Source organism: Canis lupus, chromosome 24 (assembly GCF_003254725.2).
Source record: "Canis lupus dingo isolate Sandy chromosome 24, ASM325472v2, whole genome shotgun sequence".
Lineage (NCBI taxonomy): Eukaryota > Metazoa > Chordata > Mammalia > Carnivora > Canidae > Canis > Canis lupus.
Window position 1 is genome coordinate 41,744,556 of NC_064266.1, and position 27,360 is coordinate 41,771,915.

Genomic DNA, 27,360 nt, shown 5'->3' on the forward strand with positions numbered 1-27,360 from the left:
CTGATTGCACTAAGAAAATGCAGCCCTTTCCCTCGCGGTCCCGGGATGTGGCGCGCCCGGCGCCAGACACCCGGGGCGGGTGACCCCTGTGTCACCCCTGCTCCCGAAGCGCGGCGAGCCACCTCCACGGTGCAGCCGAGCCCCTGCGCCCTGCGCCCACCCGAAGGCAGGAAGGGACCTGCGGGGGCCCGGGAGACCGGGACGCTCCGCCAGCCCCGCGCGCGCAAGCACAGGCCGGCGCTCCCGCAACCCGCGCCGCTGGGGCCTCCCCGGCCCAGCGCCTAGCGACGCTCTCCATGGCAACCGGAGCTTGGCAACGGATCCGCCCCGCTGCGCGCGAGGGGCGCCTGCGTCATCCGGGCGCGCCGGAAGTGACGGCCGCAGTCGCCAGGGGCTCGCCAGGGACTTCCGGAAGTGGCGGCTGCGGGGAGTTGCTGCGGGCTCGGGCTCCCGGCTCGCGATGGGTTGCGACGGAGGAACAATCCCCAAGAGACACGAACTGGTCAAGGGGCCGAAGAAGGTTGAGAAGGTCAGCGACGTGGGTCCAGGGGGGCCCGGCGGCCGTGGGGTGTCCAGGGAGCGAGGGGCGGTGGGGGTGGGGCCAGCGGGGCTCCTGACGCCGCCGTGCTGGTTGGGGGGAGACTCAGAGTTGACAGCGGTACTGCTGTCGGACCCTGCCTGCTGCCCGCTCTTAATAATGCGGGGTGGCTCGTACGTTCTCACAGCAGCCCGTGGGCACGCACTGTCGTTGCCCCGTCGCTTTTCAGACGGAGAAATCGAGGGCCCGGAGGACACAGCTGCGGGGCCGGGACTTGAAGACTGGCTGCCGTTGGTCGCCGGGGCAGGCGGCTGCTGCTCCCTGAGCCTGGTGCACGCTGGACCTCATTTTCTCCCAGAGGTTCCCTTATCCACACGAGCTCGGGCCCTAACCACCTGACTCCCCTGCACCCTGCCTTCGTGGTTGATTAGTGTCGGTCACAGAGGCAGGTGAGCTTCCCGGAGCAAAGTCTGTCTGTCCGTCCCCTGCCGCTATAGCGCACGGCCCCTGGCCCAGTAAGCTCGGTGAGTATGTGAACGAGCCGGCGGTGTTCCGAGAAGGTCGCCTGTGATCATCTCCGTGCTGCTAACAGGGGAATTGAGTGAGTGGCGTGATCAGGATCACAGAACGGACAGATAATGAAGCCAGGATTTCCAGCCAGTTTTTAAGATTTTATTTATTTATTCATGAGAGAGGCAGGGACACCGGCAGAGGGAGAAGCAGGCTCCATGCAGGGAGCCCAACGCGGGACTCGATCCCAGGACCCCAGGACCACACCCCAGGCCGAAGGGAGGCGCTCGACCGCTGAGCCATCCAGGGATCCCAATTTCCAGCCATTTATTCAGGAATTCAAAGTCAGCATTAGTAATTATTTTTTTAATGCTTTATTTTTAAAATTATCTCTACGACCTGGGCGCCTAGGTGGCTCAGCGGTTGAGCGTCGGCCTTCAGCTCAAGTCGTGACCCTGGGGTTGAGTCCCGCATTGGGATCCCCGCAGAGAGCCTGCTTCTCCCTCTGCCTGTGTCGCTGCCTGTCTCACTCTCTGTGTGTCATGAATAAATAAATCTTAAAAAAAAAAATCTCTACGACCATCATGGGTCTTGAACTGGTGACCTCAAGATCAAGTCATGTGATCTACCAGCTAAGCCAGGTGCCCCATGTTAGTAATTACTTGGTTTTTTTAAAGATTTTTTTTAAATTTTTTTAAGGTTTTTAAATTTATTTATCTCTTCATGATGGGGGGCGGGGGGCAGAGACACAGGCAGAGGCAGAAGCAGGCTCCCTGTGGGGAGCCCGACGTGGGACTGGATCCCAGGACCCAAGATCACGCCCTGAGCTGAAGGAAGATGCTCAACTGCTGAGCCACCCAGGTGCCCCCCACCCCCAATAATTGCTTTTTAATAACAGAAGGCATGTAAAAGATCAGATACAGTGCCTGGCACATGTGGGTGCTCCATATATTCTCCCTTCAGCAACTAGAGAAATCTTTTTAAAAGTAAATCTCACATATCACTACTATATTTAAAATCCTCCAGCCATTTGTCATATTCAGAACAAAATCGCACAAAGTCCTGTGTGATCAGATGCCTTGCCTGTTTTTCCACCTCATCTTCTACCCGCTTCCAGGTCTTTCATCCTTTTCCAGTCGTACAAGCCTTGTTTTCCTCAGCCTGGAGTATAATTTCCACAACCTGATAATGTTCTTTGCTGAGATATTCATTTCTTTACTTCATTCAGTTCTTTCCTCAGATGTCATTTCAACCCCACTATTGCCAAAATACGTGTCACTTCCAGTTGTTCTCTATCCTCTTTTGCTGCTTTCCTTTTCTTTATAGAGCTTATCGTTGTTCTTGTTTGTTTATTGTTTGTCTTTCTCCAAAGTGAGCAGAGACTTTGCGTGTCTTACCTCTGCCCACCACACAGTAGACGCTTAGTAAATGTGTTGAATGTGGTAATGAGCACTCAAGAGGATGGAGTGTGCCCTCCACTCATATCTACATATACATACACTAATGGTAGATGGTTAACACTCATGAGAGCTCTTGCCAAAAAAAGTATTCAGCTAATTTTGTTAACTTGTGGCTAGGACTGAAGAGGAGCAGCTTAATGAAAAGCTTGGCAAGGTGTCAGTAGGGGGTAGAAAAAAGAAAGGGTGATCTGAGACAACCAGAGTGCTCAGGCATGATGGATTTTTGTTAACCTTATTTATTTAACAAATATTTTATTAAATGCTTACCTTAGACACCAGTCTAGGCCCTGGGGACACAGCAGTGAACATTGTCCAGCCTTTGCATTGCTTACATTTCAAATAGATACATAATTTAAAAAACACAAATAGATACATAATAATGTAATATTTTTGATCACTCATATGGTATGTTTGATCTGACAAAACTATTGCTGTAGTTCAAGGCCTTTCCCTGAAAAGAAAAGAGACCTTGGTTAAAAAAAAAAGGATTTCAGAAGTTTTTTGGGGTTGCTAATTTTTAAATCTCTGGGTATAAGGATTAGTTTAACACTTTTCTCCCTATCCCCGGTTCTCCCGGTTATTTTTTGAATCAGCAGAGGACTATGGGTAAAGCAGGTGAGGCTTCCAGAAAGTAGACTTACTTAATGTGGTTTTTTTGACGTTGCAAAGGGTATAGAAAATCGAACTTTACTAAGGTTTTTCTTAGGGCTTGGCTGCATTGTGAATTTTGATAAAAGCTGTTTAAGCTGCCAAAATGTGGCTCTTGGATCTGGGGTGTGGATAGAATAACAGTTATAGTAATGTGGGCTTTGTTCTATTTTTTTCTGTTTTGTTCTATTTGAAATAATAGAAAAGCAATAGAAAGTAGTGATTAAAAGCATGGTCTCAGGGCAGCCCGGGTGGCTCAGCGGTTTAGCGCCACCTTCAGTTCAGCCCAGGGCGTGATCTTGAAGACCTGGGATTGAGTACCCCGTCGGGCTCCCTGCATGGAGTCTGCTTCTCCCTCTGCCTGTGTCTCTGCCTTTCTCTGTGTGTGTCTCTCATGAATAAAAAAAAAAAAAAAAAAAAAAAAGGCATGGTCTCAGAGGTACAGTAGGTTAAGCATCTGACTCTTGGTTTCAGCTCAGGTCATGATCTCAGGGTTGTGGGATCGAGCCCTGTATTGGCCTCCGCGGTTACTGCAGAGTCTGCTTGAGACTCTCCCTCCCATACTTCTTCCCCGTTCTCTCTCAAATAAATAAATAAAATCTCAAAACAAAATAAAACAGCCTGCTTGGGTTCTTATTTTAGCTCCTTCATCTACTTGCTGTGAAAACTTGGACATGTAACCTAACTTCTTGGTACCTCCAGCTCCTCAGTAACAAAGTAGAAATAATAAGTTATTGGATTTTTATGAGGGCTAAAAGATCAAGTCACGGAAACTGTTTAGCACAGCACTTGGCACTCAGTAAACACTTAAGCAGTTGTTACTACAAAAAGTAAATTTAAGGGAATTTTTCCACATTTTTTTTCTCTCTTCCTATTTTCTCCCACTTGGGCCATCCTATTATATTCAGGTTTGGCATTCTAGGAGGGGAAGAGTGAGACATAGAATATTACATAGGTGAGATATCATTTGAGGGCAATTAGAAGGTCTTGTGTTTGGATTTTAATAGTTTGGGTAAGGATTTCGTATGCCCCCTGATGAACAGGGTTAAATTGGTGATTTTTATAAAGAAGTTTATAGTCTTTTGCTGAACTTTTTAAGAAAATATATCTATTTTCTAAAATTCTTAATCTTTAAAATCAGCGAAAACTTTAGAGCCTTTCCCATTGACAGAAATGAACCTGTATTGCTTATTTTTTTCTGTATGGATTCTCTAACTTATTGTTAAGATACAAATATTAGGGGCACCTTTGGCTCAGTCAAAGAACATGTCTCTTGATGTTGGGGTCATGAGTTCAAGCCCCACGTTGGGTGTAGAGATTTATTTAAAAAATAAATAAATAAACTTAAAACAAGATAGTGATATTTATATGAAGCTTTCATAAGCAACTTAATGACTTGATGTGAACTGTTCTGTTGTAGGCGTCACATTTGGAGGGAAATTTATTTGACATGGTAGTAGTTACTTTGACTTTTTAAGTCCCAGTTTCATATGTCACTGTTTTTGATATAAAAGACAAAAATCATCACCTGTGGTATTACTGAATAAGCCTTTATATGTAGAACTGTGGACCATATGTCTTTCAGAGCTGAAAGTTAATTGAAAGGATTTTTTTTTTTCTTTTCTTAGGTTGACAAAGATGCTGAACTAGTGGCCCAGTGGAACTATTGTACTCTAAGTCAAGAAATACTAAGGCGACCAATAGTTGCCTGTGAACTTGGCAGGTATGGTTCTTTTACTTAATTGAGATGAATTCTTATTAACTAATTTTTTAAAGAATTTTAATGTGAAAAAAAAGAATTTTAAATACAGTTCTTGATTCATGAAATGTGAATTATCTCAAACTTACGAAGTCTGAGTTATCATTCCCTGTCTCTGAACATACTTCTGCATTTTTCTATTTTGTTTGGTTTACTTAATCCATGATCTGAAAATTCAGGGCCCAATAAGAGCTGAATGATAAACATAAATGCATGAAGGAGCAATGTGGGGTAGTAGAGAATGGTGGGGACTGTAGGAAAATGGGGAGTTCACGTCCTGTCTCAAAGGGTGGCTACTGCTCATTTCCAGCCAGGTGTTGCAGTTCCAGAATGTGGGCCTATTGCTTCCAGAACTTCTGATTGTTTTTCCCAGGAAAAGTTGAAAATGTGTACTTTTCTATTAAATTTCCCAATTTTTAAGATCCTATTCAGATCACATTAAGACTGCCAGTTTGCAACCCTTGATTTAAACTAGTTTCTTGGAGCACCTGGGTGGCTCAATCAGTTAAGCTTCTGCCTTCAGCTCAGGTCATGATCCTAGGATCCTGGGATTCAGGTTCGGATTGGGCTCTCTGCTCAGCGGAGAATTTGCTTCTCCCTCTCCCTCTGCTGATCCCCCTGCTTGCACTCTTTCTTTCTGTCAAATAAATAAAATCTTTTTTTTTTTTTTTAAGATTTTATTTATTCATGACAGGTACAGAGAGAGAGAGTCAGAGACATAGGCAGAGGGAGAAGCAGGCTCCATGTGGGGAGCCCGATGTGGGACTTGATCCCTGGACTCTGGGATCACACCCTGAGTCAAAGGCAGACGCTCAACTGCTAAGCCACCCGGGCATCCCTAAATAAAATCTTTATTTATTTTTTTTTTTAATTTTTATTTATTTATGATAGTCAGAGAGAGAGAGAGAGAGAGAGGCAGAGACACAGGCAGAGGGAGAAGCAGGCTCCATGCACCGGGAGCCCGATGTGGGATTCGATCCCGGGTCTCCAGGATCGCGCCCTGGGTCAAAGGCAGGCGCTAAACCGCCGCGCCACCCGGGGATCCCCCTAAATAAAGTCTTTAAAAAAACAAAACAAAACTAGATTCTTTCTTTGTATGCTCTGGAAATAGTTGAGGCAGGATTTAATTTACTTTTTTAATAATGCAGGGCATTTCTGTTATCAAATGTAAATTGCTTTGGATTGTAGTGAATTTATTCTTACTCCTTTGTGTGGAGTAAGAATAAATTAAGGTTCTTAGTATATTAAGAACTCCTTAATATATTGATGGTTTTTCACAGAATGTTGCCAGAATGTTTTGACTAATCCTTATTGTTGCAGACTTTATAACAAAGATGCTGTCATTGAGTTTCTATTGGACAAATCTTCTGAAAAGGCTCTTGGGAAGGCCGCATCCCACATTAAAAGCATTAAGGTAAGACCAGTGATTCTGAAGTTCTCCAAGGATCTCAGTGGTTAGTGTTTACTTTATAGAATTCATGTACTTTATAGACTGAACTCAGAAATTTGGAATTCCATTTCTACCCAGCCGCCTAATAATAAGTGTGATTTGGGGCAGGTCATGTAAAGCTCAAGCCAGAAGTTCCCACACCTGTCCTTCTGCCTTAAACATCTGTTATAATTTAATATGTGCAAAAGAGGTTCGAAAACTCTTAATATGATGAATAAATATTTGGGAACTTTTTTTGTAGTTAAAACTCAGCGACTTGAATTTCTGATTTGGAATATACCTAAAGAATTACCGTTTTTATAGGGAGATCACTTGTTAAATCTGTGTGGTATCTCCAACTAATTAGACATTCTGATTGGCAGTTAAAATTCTTTTATAAAAATGGAAAAACAAATTTTTCACTAAAAGAGGTTGGTTGAGAGGACAAAATCTTGCAAATCTGGTCAATGGGAGAAAAATCAGAAAAATGATAGAGAATTTGAGGACCATCAAGCTTATCAAACACTTCATCTCACAGGTGAGAATGCTCACTCTCCATGACTTTTTGAGGCTACACAGTTAATCAGGCACCTAAACCAGAACCAGAATTCCTAGCTCCCTATATAAGGCTTTGGATTTTTTTTCTTTTCTTTCTTTGTAAATTTTTTATTCTATTAGGCTTTTTGTTTGAATTCTTGGATTGATTACAGGATGCAAAATATGTTAATTTCAGGCAAATTAGTAATTCTGAAATGTAGCTAAAATAGTGCTTCAGAAGTAACCATCCTGGTTTTTGTCACCCTTTATCTTGGGAAGAGAATTCATTCTTTTTTTTTTTTTTTTTTGAGAATTCATTCTTAAAACAACCATGGTAGCATAATTATTTTATTTCAAAAAAGTGATTATCATTGAAATTAATTTATGCAATTCTATATTGAAAATAATATTCAAGGTATATGATTGAACTTTTAATGCAAAAAAAAACTTCAAGAAATCAGAACTTTTTTTTTTAAGATATTATTTGTTTATTCATGGGAGACACAGAGAGAGAGAGAGAGAAGCAGAGACACAGGCAGAGGGAAGAGAAGCAGGCTCCATGCAAGGAGTCTGATGCGGGACTGGGATCCCGGGATCACGCCCTGAGCCAAAGGGCCACCCAGGCGTCCCCGAAATCAGAACTTTTAAGCAGAGAATTCAAATAAAACAATGCTACTAGCAAAATGATCATTACCGTCAATTAATAGCCCACAAATACTCTTGAGTGGAGAATTTGATGAGACACTTGGCGGCTAGCTGTCAACCAGGAAGTTGACCGTACCAGGGTGGCTTTCCTTTCGAGGCACTCTGCTGCTCTCTGGGGTGCTGAAAACAAAATGGTACAATTAAATGTCAAGAAGTGTTCAAATGCTAAAGTGGAGCCATTAGATCACTCCTTGTGAAGGTGAGTTTTTGAGAACCTGAATAGCCAGATCTTGGAATATGGAAGTATTCTCTGGCTAATGTTCTGCCTTGGGCTCATTAGACTGTTGGCCTCATAGATTTTACTGTCTGTCCAACTATTAAATAAACGAGGGTAGCAGTAATATGGAGCAGCCTTAGTGAGGATTCATTCACAGGGAAAGGAAGTGTTCCTTTCTGGATAAAACGAATACAAAATGTTCTGTTAGTGGAGTTATTTTTCATGTCCAAAGTTACTTTTTTAGGGATGCCTGGGTGGCTCAGCAGTTGAACATCTTCCTTTGGCTCAGGGCCTGATCTGGATTTCTAGGATCAAGTCCCACATCAGACTCCTTGCATGGAGCCTGCTTCTCCCTCTGCCTGTGTCTCTGCTTCTCTCCCTCTGTGTCTCTCATGAATAAATAAATTAAATCTTAAAAAAATAAAACAGAAACCAAAAAAAAGTTACTTTTTTAAATAGCAAAATATTGGCAAAGTGGAAATTAATCACTTGCCAGCCAGTGAATTTTAAAAGTCCTGTTTTTTATCACAATTTATGGTTTAAGTTTTTCATCCATGTTACAATTGGTGGTCAAAGGAAGTAGCTAGGAAGATCAGGTTTGGATGTGAAATTCTGAACTGGAATAATTTAGGTGGTTAATTTAGGTGGCTATTGAAGCTAAGAATAATCCCTTAATCAGATGAATTCTTAATATATTGATGGTTTTTCACAGAATGTGACAGAACTAAGACTTTCTGATAATCCTGCCTGGGAAGGAGACAGAGGAAACACAAAAGGTGACAAACATGATGACCTCCAGCGGGCACGTTTCATCTGCCCCGTCGTGGGCTTAGAGATGAATGGCCGGCACAGGTCAGTAACGGACATGGGGCAGACGGTGTGTGGTCTGGTTAGAGAATACTGGTGCTGTTTTGTCCTGTAGCTTTATGATCACACAGTCTTCATTAAAGTCTGGTTTGTTTTGGGTCGTGCCTAGGGCAGAAGTGCTGGATGTCTATAAGGTGGCATCCAAGTCCACCCAGCTTTGGTGTCTGTGCTTTCTGTTCTTGAGAATAGGAGCACCTGAAGTAAAGAGGGATTTTAAAAAATTTCCAGTGTGACACTTAACAAGACTTGAATGGGGCAGCCCAGGTGGCTCAGTGGTTTAGCACCACCTTCAGCCCAGGGCGTGATCCTGGGGACCCGGGATCGAGTCCCACGTCGGGCTCCCTGCATGGAGCCTGCTTCTCCCTCTGCCTGTGTCTCTGCCTCTCTCTCTCTGTGTCTCTGTGTTAATAAATAAATAAATCTTTCAAAAAAAAAAAGAAAAGAAATGGGAGTTGTCTTACAGGCATAAATAAATAAAATCTTTTTTTTAAAAAAAAAAAAAAAACAAGACTTGAATAGGATTACTTGGTCTTTCCCTATGGGAAGCAAAGCAGAGAACAAATGGTGCCTAAACCACTGAGCCACCTGGGCTACCCCCCGTTTCTTTCTAATTGTGGAAAACAATATCCCTGAGCATGTGGTCGCTCAGTCAGCTAAAACCCAGCTGATAAAGGTAACTTGCTTTGAAGTTGTAGCGACCAGATCCTCTAACTAGGGTACCAGTAATCATAAGGTCAAGAGTTCTATAGCAAATGTAAGCAACCCGTATGTTTCTGCCTTAAAAAATATGAATATTGAATGGGTTATCAGGTGCCTTTTTATAGGATGTGTCAGTAAGTCAAAGCTTCCAACTCTTTTCCCACCATTTAGAAATACCTTTAGTAACTGGTGGTCCCACCTACCATCTCATGGAATCTTCCATCTAACATATTACTTGTTGGAAAGTAGTACTTTGTTTTACTGTTTTCATTCAGGAAACGGGTGGGGGTGAGACAGGGAGTATCTCAAGTAAGTAAAAACTTTCATTGAGTTATAAACAGCCACATTGACTCTGGAGCATTCTGGCACATTTATGCATATCCACTTAATGGACATGTGTATGCTGTGCGTGGCAAACTGCCCGAGAGTGTAACCAGCATGCTCTGGAACAGAATAGCCTGTGGCTTTGTGGCCTTGGAGAGAAGTAAAATTTTAGCCCCAAGGAGCATGTAAAGGTTACATTCTTCAGACCATTTGACTTTAAATCATTTAAGCCTCTCAAAGTTTCCCATTTAGTGGTAACTCTCTGAGGTGGTGGATATGTTAATTGGCTTGACAGTGACGATCGTTTCACAGCGTGTATATATATCAAATCATCAAGTTGTACGCTCTAAATATATGCAATTTGTGTTGGTCAGTTGTACCTAAATAAAGCTGAAAGAAAAAGTAATTAATTAAAAAGCTGAAGTTCTGGGGAAGCAGACTAATGTACCTAGCTTTGTCCCACTTTTGTGTGTGGTTCTGTATGTGGTGTATGCATGCACCATTTCGAGGTGAAAGTTGTAACATGAAAATGACCATTTTGGGCAGCCCGGGCGGCTCAGCAGTTTAGCCTGCCTTCAGCCCGGGGCCTGATCCTGGAGTCCCGGGATCGAGTCCCACGTCGGGCTCCCTGCATCGAGCCTGCTTCTCCCTCTGCCTCTGCCCCTCTCTCTCTCTCTCTCTCTCTCTCTCTCTGTCTTTCATGATTAAATAAAATCTTTTTTAAAAAAATGACCATTTTAAGGTGCACACATCAGAGGTGTTTGGTACAACCACAGTGCTAGGCAGCCCGCACCTCTGTCTGGTTCCATTTTCTCCATTGTCCTCACCTCAAAGGAAAAGTCCCTAGCCACGGAGCAGTCCTCCACATACCTCCACCCCCAGCCCCTGGCTACCACCAGTCTGCTGGCTTCATGGATTTGCCTGTTCTGGAGATTTCCAATGTGTAGAATCACTCAGTATTTGACCTTTTGTGTCTGGCATCCCACTTCTTTTTAAGAAAACTATGGTTCACCCCAAAAGAGGAACTTAGAAACAGACTCAATCTGGGGTCTTGAGGAGGGGTTCCTTGTACACAGCCTGTTGCTCCAATTGTGGCTTCTCTAGTTTTTCCCTTTTATTCACTGGTTATTCTCCTCTCTTCTCTCCTCCCCATTAAATGAGCTTTGCCTGTTTTGGCTCTGCCCTCCTGCTATTAATAGGGCCTCCACACTGCAAAATTGATTTGAAGGTTACTTCATACATTTATTAAAGTTTTTTTTTAAAAAAAAGATTTTATATATTTATCCATGAGAGACATAGAGAGAGAGAGAGGCAGAGGCACAGGCAGAGGGAGAAGCAGGCTCCATGTAGGGGACTCAATCACGCCCCGAGCCCAAGGCAGACTCCCAACCACTGAGCCACCCAGGTGTCGCTATTATAGTTTACACAATGAATATTTAAATACAGAGAAAAATGGAAATGAATGACTAGTGTAATGAAAACATTGAGCCTTTATTTAAAGAGAAATAATTTTCGAGGTACCTGGGTGGCTCAGTTGGTTAAGGTCATGATACCAGGGTTCTGGGATTGAGTCCTGCATCCTGCTTCCTGCTCACCAGGGAACCTCCTTCTCCCTCTGCCCCTCACCCTGCTCGTGCTCGCTCGCTCTCTCTCTCTCTCAAATAAAATATTTTTTAAAAAAATATCATTTTCTAAATTACTAATAATCATCCATAAAATAGGATTTTTTTGGGGGGGTCCTAAGCAACAGTAAATGAATGTAGTAAGTGTTATTAATTGGGTCTTTGAAAAAAAAAAAAAAAATTGGGTCTTTGTTATGGCAATCTGTATCCACTACAATCCCTAGAGAATTGGTGAGAATTTCTGTTGTGGCATTTTTAGAGGAATATATAAAGTTAGATGTGCACGTGATTTTTGCCCCTTTCCCGCAGTTCCTGCCTCCAGTGGCAGTGGACTTAGTTGTTTGGAGTTTAATGCCCCCTACAGACCTGCCCAATACCAACACGCATACTCTGCACTTCCCTGTACCTCTGCCATTAGAAATACAAATAAACAGCGTTCTTCCCACAGTCATGGAAACATACATATCTTGCAACCTTTAAGAGATGGTCAAAAAAGTGATTCTTTCCTTGATACTGCAAATTGTCCCACTGAGACACACCATGCGGTGTCTGCCACCAAGACTCGCCTGTTTCCTCCTTTTCCAGCTGGATACTGGATACCTTTAGTCTCTCTCACTACTGCTGGCTATGTAAAACATGGCACATCGTTGTTTTGCAGTGAGTTTCTTTAATTAACAGTTGAGGTTAAGCATCTTTTATAGGTTTTGGCCATTTATCTTTCTCCTGTGTGAATGCCTATGCCCATTTTTCTAATATATTGCTTATTTTTGCTTTTTTGAGACCTTTTTCTATATTCATAAACACTGAATCTCTTATATATTTAAGATATTTTCTCCCAGAGGTCCTATTCTGTCTTTTGACTTTTTTTTTTAAGATTTTATTTATTTATTCATGAGAGACGGGGGGGGGGGGGGGGGGGGCGGGGGGAGGCACAGACACAGGCAGAGGGAGGAGCAGGCTCCACCCAGGGAGCCTGACACATGACTCGATCCCGGGTCTCCAGGATTACACCCTGGACTGAAGTTGGCACTAAACCGCTGAGCCATCCGGGCTGCCCCCGTCTTTTGACTTTTTATGTTTGTAGGGCTTTTTTAATTTATTTTTTGTAGAAGGGACTTTATTCTAAAGGATTATTACAGGGGAGCAGGAATAGGACTGTGGCCTATATTTCTGGTTTTTATATATGTGTGTATATATATAAAGTAGCATATAGATATATATGGGACGTGTTAATTTTTTTCCTTTAAATCAGATGTGACCATTTTTTTCTTTGTACTTCTTGGCCTTTGTACAAACTGGACAAATGTTAACTGATAGTCTGGGTGATCATTTTTAAATTATTTAAGTCATCCTCCATTTTGGATTATTTCTCCAGGTTTTGCTTCCTGCGGTGCTGTGGTTGTGTGTTTTCTGAGCGAGCCTTGAAAGAGATAAAAGCAGAAGTTTGTCACACAGTGAGTTGTTGACATATATCATTTTTTCCGTCTTAGTAGCTGAGGAAATCAGGTGGTTTAGGGTCCCTCCCTTCATGTGATATTTCAACATCCTTCAATTCTTTCTGAAACACAGATCTCATTAGTTGTTTCTCTGCTTAAAACCCTTCCGTGGCTCAAGCTTGCTGGATGTAGATTCACACTGCCTTCTGTGACCTGTCCCTGGCGGCCTGTCCCGCACAGGCCAAGCTCGGGCCACGCCCTGACCCCTCTTCTGTGCCTTTGTTCCCTCAGCCCTAACCTGCCGGCCCGGAAGTCATGTCCCCCGTAAACCTTAGTTCCAGAGCAGTTGCTTCCTCTGTAAACCCCTGCTGCCAAGCCTCCTTCCCCATTCCCTGGGTACCTTGTTATCGAACTGATCTCATCAGAGTGTAATTGCTAGTTATGTGATGATTTCCCCACTGGACTGGGTCGGTTGTTTTTTTTTTTTTTTTTTTTCCTTTTTTATTTTCTGTAAGACTTTATTTTTTAGAGTAGTTTTCACAGCAAAATTAAGAGAAAAGTAAGGGGTTTCCCCTATTCCTTCTGCTTCCCCCTGCTTAGGACGGGGCCAGCCTCTGTCCTAAGCAGCATATGGTGGGATGGCCTAAGGGATAAGATTGATAGAGCTCTTGCTTTCATGGAACCCACAGTCTAGTTGGAGAGAGTGGCACTCAGATAGCAGAGCAAGGCAGCTGCAGTTGTGACAAATGCTAGGAAGGAGACACACGGTGATGTCCCTTAGGGAGAAAGGCTGCCATAGTGGTGGTTGGCAAAGGCACCTCCAGAGGTTTGAGCTGACCTGAAGGGTGCAAAGGAGGAGCAAAAGCTTTGAAGTAACAGAGGACTTGGCTAGTGTAAGGAACAGAAAGTGTGGTGGAGGAGTGGCCAGTGGAGGGAGAAGTAGGAAAGACAGGTTAGGTAGGGGTCACTTCATACAGGGCCCAGCAGGCCACATTGGGGCTTATGGATTTTATTCTAAGAACAGTGGGAAGGAAGGCAAGAGGGCAGCTTTAAAGTGGACTCGATGTACTTTAGTTTGAAAATGGTCCCTCTATAAAAGAAACCAGATGCAGAGGATGACACCAGAGCGTTTCCATTTATTTGGGATGCAAAGACAAGCCAAAAGTAATTGTTGGTGAGGAAGTCGCTGAGAGGCATGGAGTTGTTTCCATTTTGGGGTGATTGTGAATAAAGCCATCACAGAATTTGGCATGTCTCATTGAGCTTTTATAAAAGAAAAGAAATTCACGGAATGCATTCAGAAACTGACTTATGTCATTTATTTATTCACCACTGTTTATTACATCTTCTGTATTAAAGGTGAAGTGGCAGGTACTCCGAGGGCAAAGAGTTGACATAGTCCCTGCACTCAACGAGAGACTATAGTCCTACAGGAATCCTAAGTTATATGAAAAATCGTTTTTTTTTTTTTGAGGCCAGCTACCATGTGGATGACAAAGATATTGTTTAAATTCAGGGGCCTGAGAACTTTGTTTTGACTGTGCTGGTGAGCAGTGGCTTTATGAAGGAGGAGATGTTCATTCTAAGCCTTCAAGGCAGAGCATGGTTCTCATTGGTCAGACTTTCCCAGAGGTTCGGATGTGACCACCAGTGGTATGAGTGCTGGTGTGAGGCAGTGCACAGACAGGACCCCAGACGGGTCTGCGAGACACACAGCAACATGGGGACTCCCATTTTGGGCTCCTTCAGATGCCTGCTTGCCTTGAGGAGAAAGGCTCTGAATAGGTTTTATTTCATTTCACTCCAACACATGCCAGGCCCCCCGAGAGAGAGGACACTACACTCAGAGCTCTGGCAGGCAGTTCTGGTGAGACTTGTTTTGTGTTCTGCACTCTGTGCTTGCTTTATGGCAAGGGGTGCTGTTTTGTATTTATGGCAGGGATACAAAGCTAACATTTAAAGTAAAAGTAAGTAAAATTAGAACCAATGGGCACATTTACAGAAATACAAGACACTGATAGTGCATCAGCAGGGAAGCATGAAGGTACAAGACAGGTAGCAGGTGGGAGCGGAACAGGAGGAGGAGGAGCAGCAGCTGCCACCTCGGAAGGAGAAGGCGGCCCAGGCAGCCCATGGAGACGGAGGTGCAGTGCCAGAGGTAGTGCTCACATGGGCAGGGCGGGGTGTGTGAGCAGAGAGAGAGAGGCCTGAGAAGTGAGCAGACTGGACGTTGGAAACTTCGAGGGCCAGCCCAAGGGGTAGGTCCAGGTGGGTATGCAGTGTAGAGCCGTTGACACCTGTGGGAACATAAATGTGTAGGCCTGTGCAGGATGCACAGAGGGTGACGGCCAAACAAGAGGAGGAATTTGGCAGCAGGTGAGCGCAGGGTTCCTGTGGGAGAAGCACTATGGGATCCAGTGCTCGGCTGGCCTGGGGCTCCTTCAGGCAGGAAGGGAACTTTCTATACATTGGATTCAAGAGGGTGTGTGTGTTTTCCCACATAGTATGGAGGGTGTGTTTACATGTTAGACACATTCACAGGTACATTCTCGAAGTCTGCTTGAAAGAACAGAAATACGAGAAGGTGGGAAATTAAGCTGAAATTTATGATAGAAGCCCAATACCCTAAATCAGTGGTACCAAAACCAGGCTATTCACAACAGTAGTGTAAGTTCCCCATTTCAGACCCACCAAATCTGAGTCTTTACAGTTGAGGTAAAGCCCCATGGCTTTGTGATTTAACTTAAGGGCTCCCAGAGTGATGCCAGTGGGCAGCTGAGTTTGGGGAACTGCCGGATCCAGAGCAATCAGATGTTATTTTCTTTGCCCCATAATGGTCACCGTCCCTTAGATGGCACGAAGCCGTCCTTTGCGTAGGCTGACCTCGCACATCCATATGAATGACCGTGTTGACAAACCTACAGCAAAACAGGACTGTCTGCACAGAGCTTCACAGAGAAGTTGATTTTATGTCACTGAAATACAACATTGCAAGGGAAGTCTGAAACATTTCTTGGTTACCTGAGAAGTTTCATCAGACACTGGTAAACTTTTGAAGATCAGCACGTTGGGCGCTTCAAGGGAAAGGAAGTAGGAAGGAAAGGGGAACTGAGGGTACCAGGGTTGCACAAGGGAAATGCAGGGCAGGTGAGAACTAGGAGTGTTGGCTCCTCCTGTCTCATGAAGGTGGCTGTCGAAGCCACTGCCAGTCAAGACAGGACACCGGCTACACTCCAGGGATACCTCAGGAGAGAATTTTCTGAACAATGAATCTGTTGCCAGAAGAGCAAGATAATGAACACTTTTAACTACAGGATTCACATAAAAATTGTCCCTGCAGAGCCACATAGAATTCTCCCCCATATTAGTTTGCTAATACTGGCTGCCATAACAAGGCACCACAAACCAGGTAACTCAACACAAATTTACTCACATTCCTGAGGCACAGAGTCTGAAATCACAGTGTTGGCAGGATTGGTTCCTTCTAAGGGCTGTGAGATGGCCACTTTCTTCCTGCATGTCCTCATATGATTTTCTCTCTGTGGAGTCTGTCTCTGTGTCCCAATGTCCCCTTTTTATAAGGACACACCAGTCATATTGGATCAGGGCCCACCCCAGTAACAGCATCTTAACTACATCTACAGCGACCTGACTTCTGAAGGTGGCCTCATTCTGACATAGTGAGGGCTAGCGCTTCAACTTTTTGTGGGGGGATACGTTCAGTGTAGAACACTGTGCAATTTAGAAAATCATAGAGCGTGGGACAGTCAGGAGCCCACTTGAGTGGGAGCCATTCAGCCATATAACCAACGCTTGATAGCCTGGTATGTATCAACGCTGGGTCACACTCCAGCACTGGCTTGGGAATATTACTTCTCTGGGTTTCGGATTCTAATATGTAAAATGAAGGATTATAGTAAATTCTTAGACATTTTCCTTTTTGATCCAGGTTCCAAACCATGACATTTTAAAATCATAAATGACAAATTTGTATGCTGCTATCAGATATCAAACTCCTGCTTCTAATTTAAAGTCTCTGAAGTGTAGAAATGCTAAGTGTATCAACCAAGGTTGGCTAATTGCTGTGACCCACAGCTTTCACATTTTCACCTAATTCCATGAAAGTTCTGGTTGGGCAGCTCTCTGCCAAGGGAAACTCAAGGACTCAGGCTCCTGCTCTCTTCTGGCTCAGACCTCCCCTGTGGTGTGGAGTATTGTGCACTCAGCTGACTGATGGGAACAGAGGAGACCATACAGTATAGGGGCCCAGGCCGGGGAGTGGTGCAGTTCCGACATCCATCACTCAGTCATGTGGCCACACTGAACTACAGGGATACCTAGGAAAGGTAGTAGAGCTGGTTGTCAGGGAAGAAGTGAACCCCAGCTGTTTCTGCCAAAACTGCCAAAAGGAAGAGTGATGTGCAGCACATCAGGGAACGGTCAGTAAAGTGAGATGAAGCCACAGCGTCTAAGTCTAAAAACAAATATTTTCATTTTTTCAAATAATGTCTGAAATTTAGAGAAACCAGTGTCATAAGAATGACTCAGGAACCTCATGAATATTTAGGATATACGTTTTCTTTATTCTTCAGTCTGTAGCTTTATACACATTTGGTTTTTCAGTTCACTAGAAGAGACTCAGGGCTTCAGATCACTCTGGGCACACTTGATTTCTAGAAAGAGATGTAGTTGCCAGGTTGGTTGGTTTGTTTTCACTCTAAACAAGTCACTAGCCAAAAAATTAATTGTATTCCTCACTGTGTTCTTCCTCCTTGGAATAAAGAGAAACACATTGGAGTAATTATAGTTTGCTGAATAATTGATGTGCTTGTTACTCAAAGCATGATCCATGGTCCTGCAATATTGGCATCACCTGGGAGGTTTTTTTTTTTCTTTTTAAGAAATGGAGACTCCCAGGTCCCTTCCCAGATCTGGAATCAAAATCTGCATTTTAATGAGATCTCCCCCTCACCTGGGATTTGCATGCACTGTAAAGTATAAGAACCCCTATTCTAGATGTTAGAGGTGTGACCTGTAGCATTTGACTTGCCACTGGCTTCATTTATTTAGGCTTTGTAGTCAGTGAGTAAGGTGTATGGGTATTAGTACTTTATCTGTTACTGAAATGACTTGTTGAAATATCTTCTTCTGTTATGTGTGATCCCTTTGAGGGCAGCTCTCAAAGTTCATCTTTCTTTGTATGAGGTGAGGTGGTGTGGTAAAGGCATGGGCTCTGGGGCCAGACTCCCGGCTTGGGTCCAAGTCCCAGCTCCACCTGCTTAGCTGTGTGGTCCCGGAAAGTTCCATTGTTGCCCTGAGCCTTGGTTTCCTCATCTGTGAGACAAGTCAGATGTTATTCTAAGTACTTCATATGGCAAAATACGGCAAATCTGGCAAGTAGGTATCCAGAGTAGACCCTTTCATAATAATGTGATTATACTGTGAATTGACATTGAAACAAAATGAACGCAAGCTTGTGTTTCAAGTAACTTGAAAAGATGTAAACTTTTTTTTTTTTTTTTAAATGGGTTTTGCACTTAACTTGCTAGTGAGTTGTTAAAATATAAGGGACACAGTCATGGTGAATTTGAGCCTTCAGACCAGCCAGCTGGCACCATCCATGAGCACTGTGTTTGCCTATAAGAGTGTGTTGAAAAGCAGAGCTGTGCGATTGTAGAGGTCCTGGGTTCTCACCTTTGACAGTTTTAACATTTTCAGTGTGTGCTTTCCTTGGATCGAGGTGCCTGGATGAAAAAAATGCTTGTTGAAACGGACATTTTAATGTTCTTTGGTTAGTTACATTTGATTTGTGGGATGTGCTTTCAAAGCCTTTTTTCCTTCTATTTCGCTTTTTGCTTTCCAAGGGCTATTGCATTGACTTAGTGGATTTGATTTCATTTCCTCGCAAAGCTTCAGTTTATTAAGGCTTTAGACTCTGCTCCTGAATTATATATTTATTTCCTGTGCTTCCCGTTTCTCCTTTAGTTCTCCCGTGTTGTGCCACTTCATAGTTTTATACATGTTCAGTCTCATATGGTGCCATGAACTGTTTTGGAGAAAGAGAATAGAGAGAAAGTTCTCAGAACAATGAAAAGGTCATGGACTGTTGAGAGACTTGAATCTATGAGTGGAGAGGGTTAAGATCATTCCTGCCTTTGGCCAGTGCTGTTCAGTATGGTAACCACCAGCCACATGTGACTATTTCAATTTCAGTTCATTAAAATTTTCTTTAAATAAAGAATAAAATTCACTTAATCTGTCACACTGTCTGCATTTCAAATGCCCCGAAGCCGCCCTGTGGTCATGGTCGGTGTGGGACAGCCCGGTGGAGCTTGTAGCCATCAGGGCAGACGGTGCTGTTAGCACCCCGAGACTACGGGAATTCACAGCAACCGTTTTAAGAAAGTGTGTTTGGATTCTGGTTAGTTTCATTTTACCCAAAGGAAGCAGACTCTTCTGTGTTTTCCTAGGATTACCAGAACAGAGTTCTGTGGTTCACAGCCAAAGAGGCTGTTTTAGATAAGCAAAGGTTAGTTTTCAGGGGGAGTTTGCTCTTTATTAGAATCTCATATGCAATTGTATGTTCAAAACAAGATGTGTTCTTAACTCGAACTTGGGCCAGCGTCTAAGTGTTTGGAGATTTTGATTTGCTGCCGTTTATGGAAACAGTCAGCCCTCCGGCTGGCGGATCCACATGCCCCCAGCAGTTCCTTGAGCTCCTTTTCCTCGTGATTTCTTCCTCAAAGCTAGAAAAGTGGCCTACGCTCGTCAGCAGTGTGTTTGTAAATTCATCTCACGACTAGCTTGTATCAAGGAGTCGTCTCTCATTGTCTCTTTGGTTGAAAGTTCTCTCATTACAAGTCTGGGGCACAGGCGATGGCCCCAGGGGGGCAGGCAGCGTGCAGCTCCCGCTCAGCGGCCCAGTCTCCCGTTGAGGTGGCGCTGCCGTGGGAAATGCCAGTGCGGCTCCACTGCAGCCTCCGCCCCGCGCAGCGCCCGCAGCCGGTGCCACCGCTCCAGGCACGTCACCACCAGGGGGTCCGTCGAGTCCAACGCGTAGGCGAACAAGGAAGGGGACCGAACTATCCACGGCAGGTCTCCTGGTCCGTACACGCAGCTGTCATGGACATAGCGACCTGCAAAAGAAGCATGAGAACTTAGCTGCCTTTGTGTCCTCCGTCAGTTTACATTCACACACAGAGAGGGACGCTTCTCCCGGATCAGCCGTCGGGCCCCTGCCTCACAGGACCTTAGACGGGACACGATTTCCCGGATGGCCCTGATGGGAGCTTCTGTGTGGGATTTAGAATCTAAATGGGGGACAGGCGTGCTGTGTGCAATGGGTGCTACTTTAAGGGAATGCGGTGGAATGGTTGTGAATCATGAACACGCAAGGGAGGCATAGTAGTGCTTGTCTCTCGTTTGCCTGGTCAGCTCTGAATTCTCTATCAGCCTTCACGAACAACCTCAGTTGTGGGGGGTGCGCAAGAATTGCATAGGTGCTAACAGGTCGTTGCTGCAGTCCATTTCTGCTCCGGCAGGGTGAGTGTGTGATGTAACTAGGAGGGAGAACTGAAATGGTGGTTCGAATCCTGTGCTGACCTCCCAGCAGCCTGTTCCGTGCACTCACAGGCCCTCCCCGGCAGCGTGACGTGGCCCCGCCGCCACTGTGGTTCACAGAGGAGCGGGCACTCAGTTTGTGTGAGGGAGGGGTCTGTCCAGGTGGGCCCTGCTCCTCTCTCCACGCCCATACAGCCCTCCTTCTCCTAAAACCTGCCGGAGGGAAATACCACAGGACGGGAGGAACTGTGTGCACAGGATCACTGAGTGGTGTTTGTGAGCAGGAGAAGGTGGGGAGAACCTTCCCCTTGGGAGCAGGTGTTCATCCCGTAAGGAGCCAAGCAGCTGGCGCGCAGAGAACGCTCTGCCGATGGCCCTGTTTTCAGGACTCAGATCTTTCTCACTGAGAGGCATCCTTGGTACAGCGTCACAGAGTCTCAGTAGAATTGCATTTCACCAGTTGGAAAGTCGGAGTATGAAGACAAGCAGTGTGAAGAACTTCGGACAGAGTGAAAAAGAGTCCCTCGACTGTGCCTGGATAATCCTGTCCTTTATATACACACAAGTTAGAGCTGGAAGGGAAAGGGAACCCAAGCCAGGGGAAAGTCCTCAGAGCTGGGTTCATGCTGTTTGGTGACCAGGAGTAGGCTGTTGCTGATAACAGCAGGGTGACAGGCACTCTTTGTATCAGCTCATCCAGTGGAGGGGCACCAGGCAGCGGCACCTGGCTCGAGACCCACATCCTGTGCCGCTGCCTGGGACATCGGGGGTGACTCGCTCCTCCAGGCCTAGGGTTCCCCATCTGTACAGTGTGCTTATGATAGTTAATAACCCAGAGTCATTGTGAGGCCTGACTGCAGGCCCAGAGCCGGGCTCTGGGAGGGGGCAGGGTCTAGCACAGTCCCTGCCAGGGCTTGGCCTGTGGCGGGGGCCGGCGGAATGCTGGCCATCCATGGCCACATCACCGCTCTGCTGGCCAACGGTGTGCATACCGAAGTGAGCAACAGCAAGAACTTTCAGAAGTGTTTACTTTGGGGCAGTGATGATTGTTGATAAGATCCACAGTAATTAGGCTTTTTGGCAGACGCTCAAATACCCAGGTTGTCACTATATGAAATTCTAAATCGATATTATTGATAGCAGCAGCCCTACATGACTTCTTCTGTGAGTGAATCATGTTTTCAGGAAGAATCTGAGCTCCACCCTGCAGGCCCCTGGCCTTTCCCGAGCATTTATTTATTCCCCAGTCTTGTCAATCCCAGTGCATCATGGCAGCAAGAACCTGCTTTCTGAAGAAAGGCCAAGGTTGCTGCTTACCCTCCTGTTTGGCTATCACCTTTTTCTGTGTGTGAAGAGCTCCCTAATTGAATCCTGGCGAAAGTATTTATTACTAGAAAATTATTCTAGCCCTTCCTGACCTGATAACCTGTCAGGAGGGTGGCTGTGCACATGACAACAGGAATTACTCATCTTTGAATTACTCTGATATTAGGTTTTACATTTTTCACTTGTTTACAACCTGTCTCTTTTGGGTCAGTCTTATAAATACCTTGAGAACTGGGGTGAACCCAGCTGAGATTGCATATCTGGTCTGCTGTAACTCAACCCCGCGGACCGCACCCGAATGTACCATGAGACTAGGTGGTTCTATTTTCACAGTAGCTCCCACTGTGGCTGGAAAGCTGCAAGCAGGCAGAAGGGTGGGCCAGATCTGCTCAGACAGAGGATGTTGTTCCCCAGTCCCCTGCACGCACGTCTGCTGTGCTCTCCCTGCTTTCTCTGTCCCCCACAGTTGGCAGCCCCATAAAGGTCAGACACCTCGACTTCCTTTCCATGTGGGCTCCCAGAGCATTTGCACCTCTCTCTACCGGACTTGTGTGCATGGCGCAGTGACCGTTTGCCTCCATCTCCTCCCCAAGACCATCTGCTCCTCTCAGACAGCCATCAGATCCTGGGCTTCAGGTGGGCGGGAGGAGCCGGTGCCCAGAGAGGAGGCATGAACAGCCTGGCGGGAGCCCAGGCCCAGTGCTCCCACTCCCTGGGCCTTTCCCCCTAGACTGTGGTGCCTGAGAATCTGCAGTCAGCCAGTTCTTTTCCAGCCTTTTCACCAGAGAAGGCACTGCCCTCCCCACCCCAAGTCTTGCTTTTCTGTATTGTCCTGGTAACTAAAACCTCTGAGACAGCGGACACAGAGGCAAAATAATTCACAGTTCACAGGGAGAGTCTTCTGAGGGCAAAGCGAAAAGATCTTCCTTCAGCAAGAACTACTCAAAAACCCGCTCTGGAGCATACACCCGTATTACTCGTCTATTCCAGTAGAGACTTAGGGAGACATGGAGCTTTTTTTTTTTTTTACATGGAGCTTTTTTAAATAAATGTTTGAGTTTGAATTCTAGGAGCACGTGGAAGCCAGCTAGCTTGTGTATTTTTATCTTAAAACCTTTAAAGTTACAGCCTGGTTTTGTGTTCACTTTGTGAAAATTTATCAATTTGTGCACTTTAATGTCTAGATGTTAGAATTAAGTAAGTTCTAAAAAGATTGATCCAATGGAATTGGACTGTCACTAATCACATCGCTACTTCTGCTAATGATCGTCTGCGTCTCCCCATGTTACCCTGGCAGCAGTTGTATAGTTTTCATAAAATTGGAAGGCTTGCTTTTGGTTTGGTTCAGTTTTTACCTTTACACCCATCATGAACACTTCCCTCCTCGTTTCTCCATTTAACAGCTCGAACATTTCCTTCCCAGCCGGAGTCTGGTGTGGCTCCTGGGGCATCTGGGGGGAAACAGAACAAGCATTGCAGCACACAGACAGCTCCTCAGCCCTCCCCTCCTCCACTGTCAGGGATAGAGGTGGGGGGAGGGGGGAAACGGAAAGTCTGGCCTCACTCGGAGTGTTGGGTCATCATCTGATGAGGGGTTAATGCTCTGGGGATGGGTGGGGGGTGCTGGGCTGGCCCTCTGTTCTGGAGTTGGGCTTCACTTTCGCTTTCTTCCTTTTCTCCATTCCTAGTAATTCACTGAACAGCCTGTCCTTGGCATGATGATGTTGGGTTTCTTGGGATTGTGTTTTCTCCATGATAGCCCTCTGAGGTGATTTGAAAATAGGATTTTTAATAGATATGAGAGATTATAGTGAGATCCTAACCAGACCATGAGTTCTGCTTGATTCATTGTTTGCGCTGTCATCTGGACCAGTTAGCTTAGCTGTTTGAACTTGAAGCCACACCCGCTATAGAAGCTGATCAGCTTTGTACAAAGAGAAAATAATTCCACTTGAAGGACATCAGATTTCCCTCTGCCCTTCAGAGAACCAGAGGTATCCTGTCTGCCACCCAGAAAATTACTACTTTTAATATTTTCTATTCCTTTTTTAAAAGGTTTTATTTGAGAGGGCTCATAAGCAGGGGGAGCCTCAGGCTGTTGGAGAGGTAGAAGCAGGCTCCCTGCTGAGCAGAGTCTGACATGAGGCTCCATCCCAGGATGCTGGGATCATGACCTGAGCCCAAGGCAGACGCTTAACTGACTGAGCCACCCACACGCCCCAATATATTCTATTCTTCAAGAGCCCCTAGCATAATGTCTGGCTCTAGTAGGTATGCAGTAGTATTTACTAAATGAATGAAGAAGTTTCTGAAGATCTATGCCCAGATGCTGGTATGATTTTTTTCCAGAGAGGAAACAGAAGCAGCTGGGCTGGTTTGGGAATGTGGTGCGCTCTCAGCAAACCTCAGACCCCTAAAACTGAAGACCCTTCTGTAACCTCAAGTGAAAGATCCTGTACAACGTGGAGCTATTTGCCAAGCCATAGTAAAATAGTGAAATAGCAAGACTTGTCACTCAAGAGTAAACTTCTGCTGTTGCTGCCTCTACTCTGACCAGACCCCATATTGCTGGGTTGGCCTTACCTCTCAGCCTGTTCAGCGTCACCCAGTAATGGCGCTCTGGGCTCTGCACATCTTTGGACCACCGGAGCATGTCTTTTGCGCGGGCGTCAGTCAGTACAAAGTCTACAAACTTCCTTGTTAGGACATAGTAGGCGCTTCCAAAATAAATTGTTAAGTTATGGGGTGGTTTGTCTTTGAATTTTGAATTTGGAGATATGTGCATATTTCCTTCAGAGCTGAATTCAGGATGACTTTCACTTGTCTTGTATTTCACATTTGGTGGTTGGATTACTCCAGGAGTGATGTTTTTATCATTCCATTTGCTTCTGATGTAATGTATGATTTCTTTGTTGGTTTTGATTGGAAAATCCTGTCCACAAAGGTTAATGACATAGTGCCATTGAAATTTGGAATGGACCAGATCTTTCATACAATTAATATCTGCCTGTAGTCTTGTAAAGCCAGTGTAAGCCACTCTTGCTCTCTTTGAGGAAATAAAAATATTTCCAAAACAGTTAACCAGGGTTTGCACAGCAGTCGTGTACTTCTTTGGGACCTTTTCATCCACATAAATACAGTAAACATTTTGAGGCACATAAATAGCTCTGAGAAGTTGCACAAACATCGCCAGCTCCTTATGAATAGTTACAATATATGCCAAAGAGAAATTTCCCTCTTCTGCAGACAAGGGTCTGGTTATGAAATGCAAGTCCTGGGAAATCCTAGAACAGTTTCCTGGTGTGCGTAAATGAGCAAGTATTTGAGAAGCATGAGGGGTTTTACAAAATCTTGCGATTTGAAGGGCGGCCCCTTTCCCTTCAAGTAAAGCTGAACACAGTTCATCTGGATAAAAACCACATTCCACTACTGCTGGATAGGTGGGTTTCTCCTCTGCTTCCTCAGGAGTTGGATTCCTTAAATAAAGAAAAACAAAGATGCAAATGCCTGCACACACGAGGAGCCCAGGCTTCGTGGCTCGCAGCTGGCTCATGTTTCGGGCTCCAAGGGCCTTCTTGTCACCATGGTTTAAAATGTTTTCCTTTCAGCTTCCTAAGAGAACAACAGGTAGACTTTAGGGTGTGGCAACTCTTCCCCAACCTACAGCTCGACTGAAGCGCAGGGGCATAACGTGTATAACATGCTCAGTGTTTCTGTACCTGTTTGCATATACGCCTGCGAAACCATCGCCACAGTCACCAGGACAAGCATTCCCCTCACCCTTGAAAGTTTCCTTGTATGCCTTTTACTCCATCCTCCTTCCACCCTCCCTCTGGGCTATTTCTGATATTCTGTTATTGTAGATTCACTGGCATGTTCCATTAACTTTATATAAATGGAGTTGTACACTGTGTAGTTTTTGCCTGGCTTGTTTCACTTAGGGTACAGATTTTGAGGTTTCATCCACATCATTGCATTCATCACCGTCCTTGCCTCTTTATAACTGAGCAGGGTTCCATCGTGTGGGCAAGCCACAGTTTACCTGTTCATCTGCTGTGGGCATTGAAATTGTTTCCAGTTATAGGATATTACTAGGTGCTATAAGCATTCATGCACAAGACTTTGACCCTTTGTTTTTGTTTTTGTATTTCAGTAGCTTTATTGAAAGCTATAGCCCTTAGCACCAAAACATAGTAGTTGTTAGGTGACCTCCAGCAACTCAGAATTAACACTGATGTATTCAAACTATTGAAATATAGATCAGCCTTTGGGAAAACTGAAAAGTTATCCACGAAACATGTTTACAAAAGTGTAAGATATGCTGTGGGTCTGTGGTTTATTTTCCGGTACTTATTGACCAATAATGTGATATCAGAATTGGGCACAGCTGTCCTGGATGGACTCAGGCTACACATTGCACTGAGTAGCCGTTTGCAAAACTTGTGATGCTGGAGATCTCCTTACATTCACTGACATCCTAGAAAATCCTGATGACTAAAAAGTTCATAATCATAAATGTTGCCTACCTAAGACTTGCTTTTGGCACAGTAGGGGCAATTAGTGAAAGTATAATTCTCATCCTTTTAAACACAGTTCTAAATTAGGAGCAATAGCAGTTTAAAAAAAAAAACACTTAGTGAAAACTTCTGGAATGTTAAATCAGCAGGTTTCCAGGGTGATGTTAACAGGACTGTTGTTTTTGTTTGCCTGGGGGTAAATACATAGCAGTGTAACTGCCAGCTATTTCCCAAAGTGGGTGTACCATTTTACATTCCCAGCAGCAGTGTAGCAGAGTTCTAGTCACTTTATATCCTCCCCAGCACTTGGTGTGGTCAGATTCATTATTTTAACCATTCTGATAGGTGACTGGTGATGGTTCATTTTGGTTTTACTTTGCATTTTACTTTGCATTTCACTTTGCATTTCCTTAATGATGTTGAGCATATTTGCATGTGTTTACTGCTGTAATCTTGACAGGCAAAAAAATCTCAAATATTTATTTTGGACAGAAATACTTTTCTGTTCCGCGTTATTCAGAGTTCATTTTGTGCTGTCTCTCTGTATCATGTTATATAACTCTTTTCCAGTAAAAGAAGCAACAAATCAGAAATATTATGATCATAGAATTTGTCTTGTTGACATGAGTTGATTATGTTTAGAGAAGGCTTCAGTGATTAAAAACAAGATATCTTTATCTAATATTATTTGATAATAATTGAGTTGCCTTTCTGGAGCCCTGCAGAAATGCATAAATGGCTTAGCAGGAGTAAAGGTGGTGACCAAAGGCATTTTAATTAATTAATTATTAATGCATGAAAGGCATCATCATCTTTGAAATTTAGGAAGAAGAATGAGCAGGTAAACTGTCTGTGTTGTTAGTAATTACAATTTCCATAAAAAGCTTTACCATTGCCTATTTAAAAATCCCATTTGCTTTTGAGCAATGTTCTGTCTCAGATTTGACACTAGTCCCTTGGCCTCCTACATTATTATAAATGGCATTTAGATGAAGCATTGACCAGGCAGCCTTTTGAGTTATCCTTGTGTTCTTAAACTGTGAGCCAGTGAAAGTTCTAAATGCTGACTGTGGGCTGTGAGTTTAAAAAAAGTATTTATTTTCCTTGTATGGTTTTGTTTTACCCACCCTGCTTCAAACATAAAAAGCAGCTACTGCCCACATAGACCAAGTTACAGTGTTTTAGGCCAGTTCAGTAAATGTTTAT

General features: G+C 44.4%; 2 protein-coding genes across 10 annotated transcripts in view; one reads left to right on the top strand and one right to left on the bottom strand.

Annotated features, from left to right (window-relative positions):
* Positions 1–370: 370 nt before the first annotated feature.
* The window catches only part of RTF2 (replication termination factor 2), a 40,855-nt gene continuing 13,865 nt past the window's right edge, over positions 371–27,360 (top strand). For all 5 annotated transcript variants that reach the window (XM_049100220.1, XM_049100221.1, XM_025470464.2 and 2 more), the window contains exons 1-5: positions 371–529; positions 4,785–4,879; positions 6,236–6,329; positions 8,516–8,655; positions 12,691–12,769. In XM_049100220.1, coding sequence (XP_048956177.1) covers positions 461–529; positions 4,785–4,879; positions 6,236–6,329; positions 8,516–8,655; positions 12,691–12,769 — 477 coding nt within the window. In that variant the 5' untranslated portion in view covers positions 371–460. The remainder of the gene's footprint in view (positions 530–4,784; positions 4,880–6,235; positions 6,330–8,515; positions 8,656–12,690; positions 12,770–27,360) is intronic.
* The window catches only part of LOC112674152 (beta-1,3-galactosyl-O-glycosyl-glycoprotein beta-1,6-N-acetylglucosaminyltransferase 7), a 28,408-nt gene continuing 18,361 nt past the window's right edge, over positions 17,314–27,360 (bottom strand). For 2 of the 5 annotated variants that reach the window (XM_049100218.1, XM_025470461.3), the window contains exons 2-4: positions 24,221–25,249; positions 22,993–23,088; positions 17,314–19,887 (exon numbers count right to left, since the gene is read on the bottom strand). In XM_049100218.1, coding sequence (XP_048956175.1) covers positions 19,664–19,887; positions 22,993–23,088; positions 24,221–25,190 — 1,290 coding nt within the window. In that variant the 5' untranslated portion in view covers positions 25,191–25,249 and the 3' untranslated portion in view covers positions 17,314–19,663. The remainder of the gene's footprint in view (positions 19,888–22,992; positions 23,089–24,220; positions 25,250–27,360) is intronic. The other 3 variants (XR_007405423.1, XR_007405424.1, XM_049100219.1) reach the window with 3 other exon arrangements.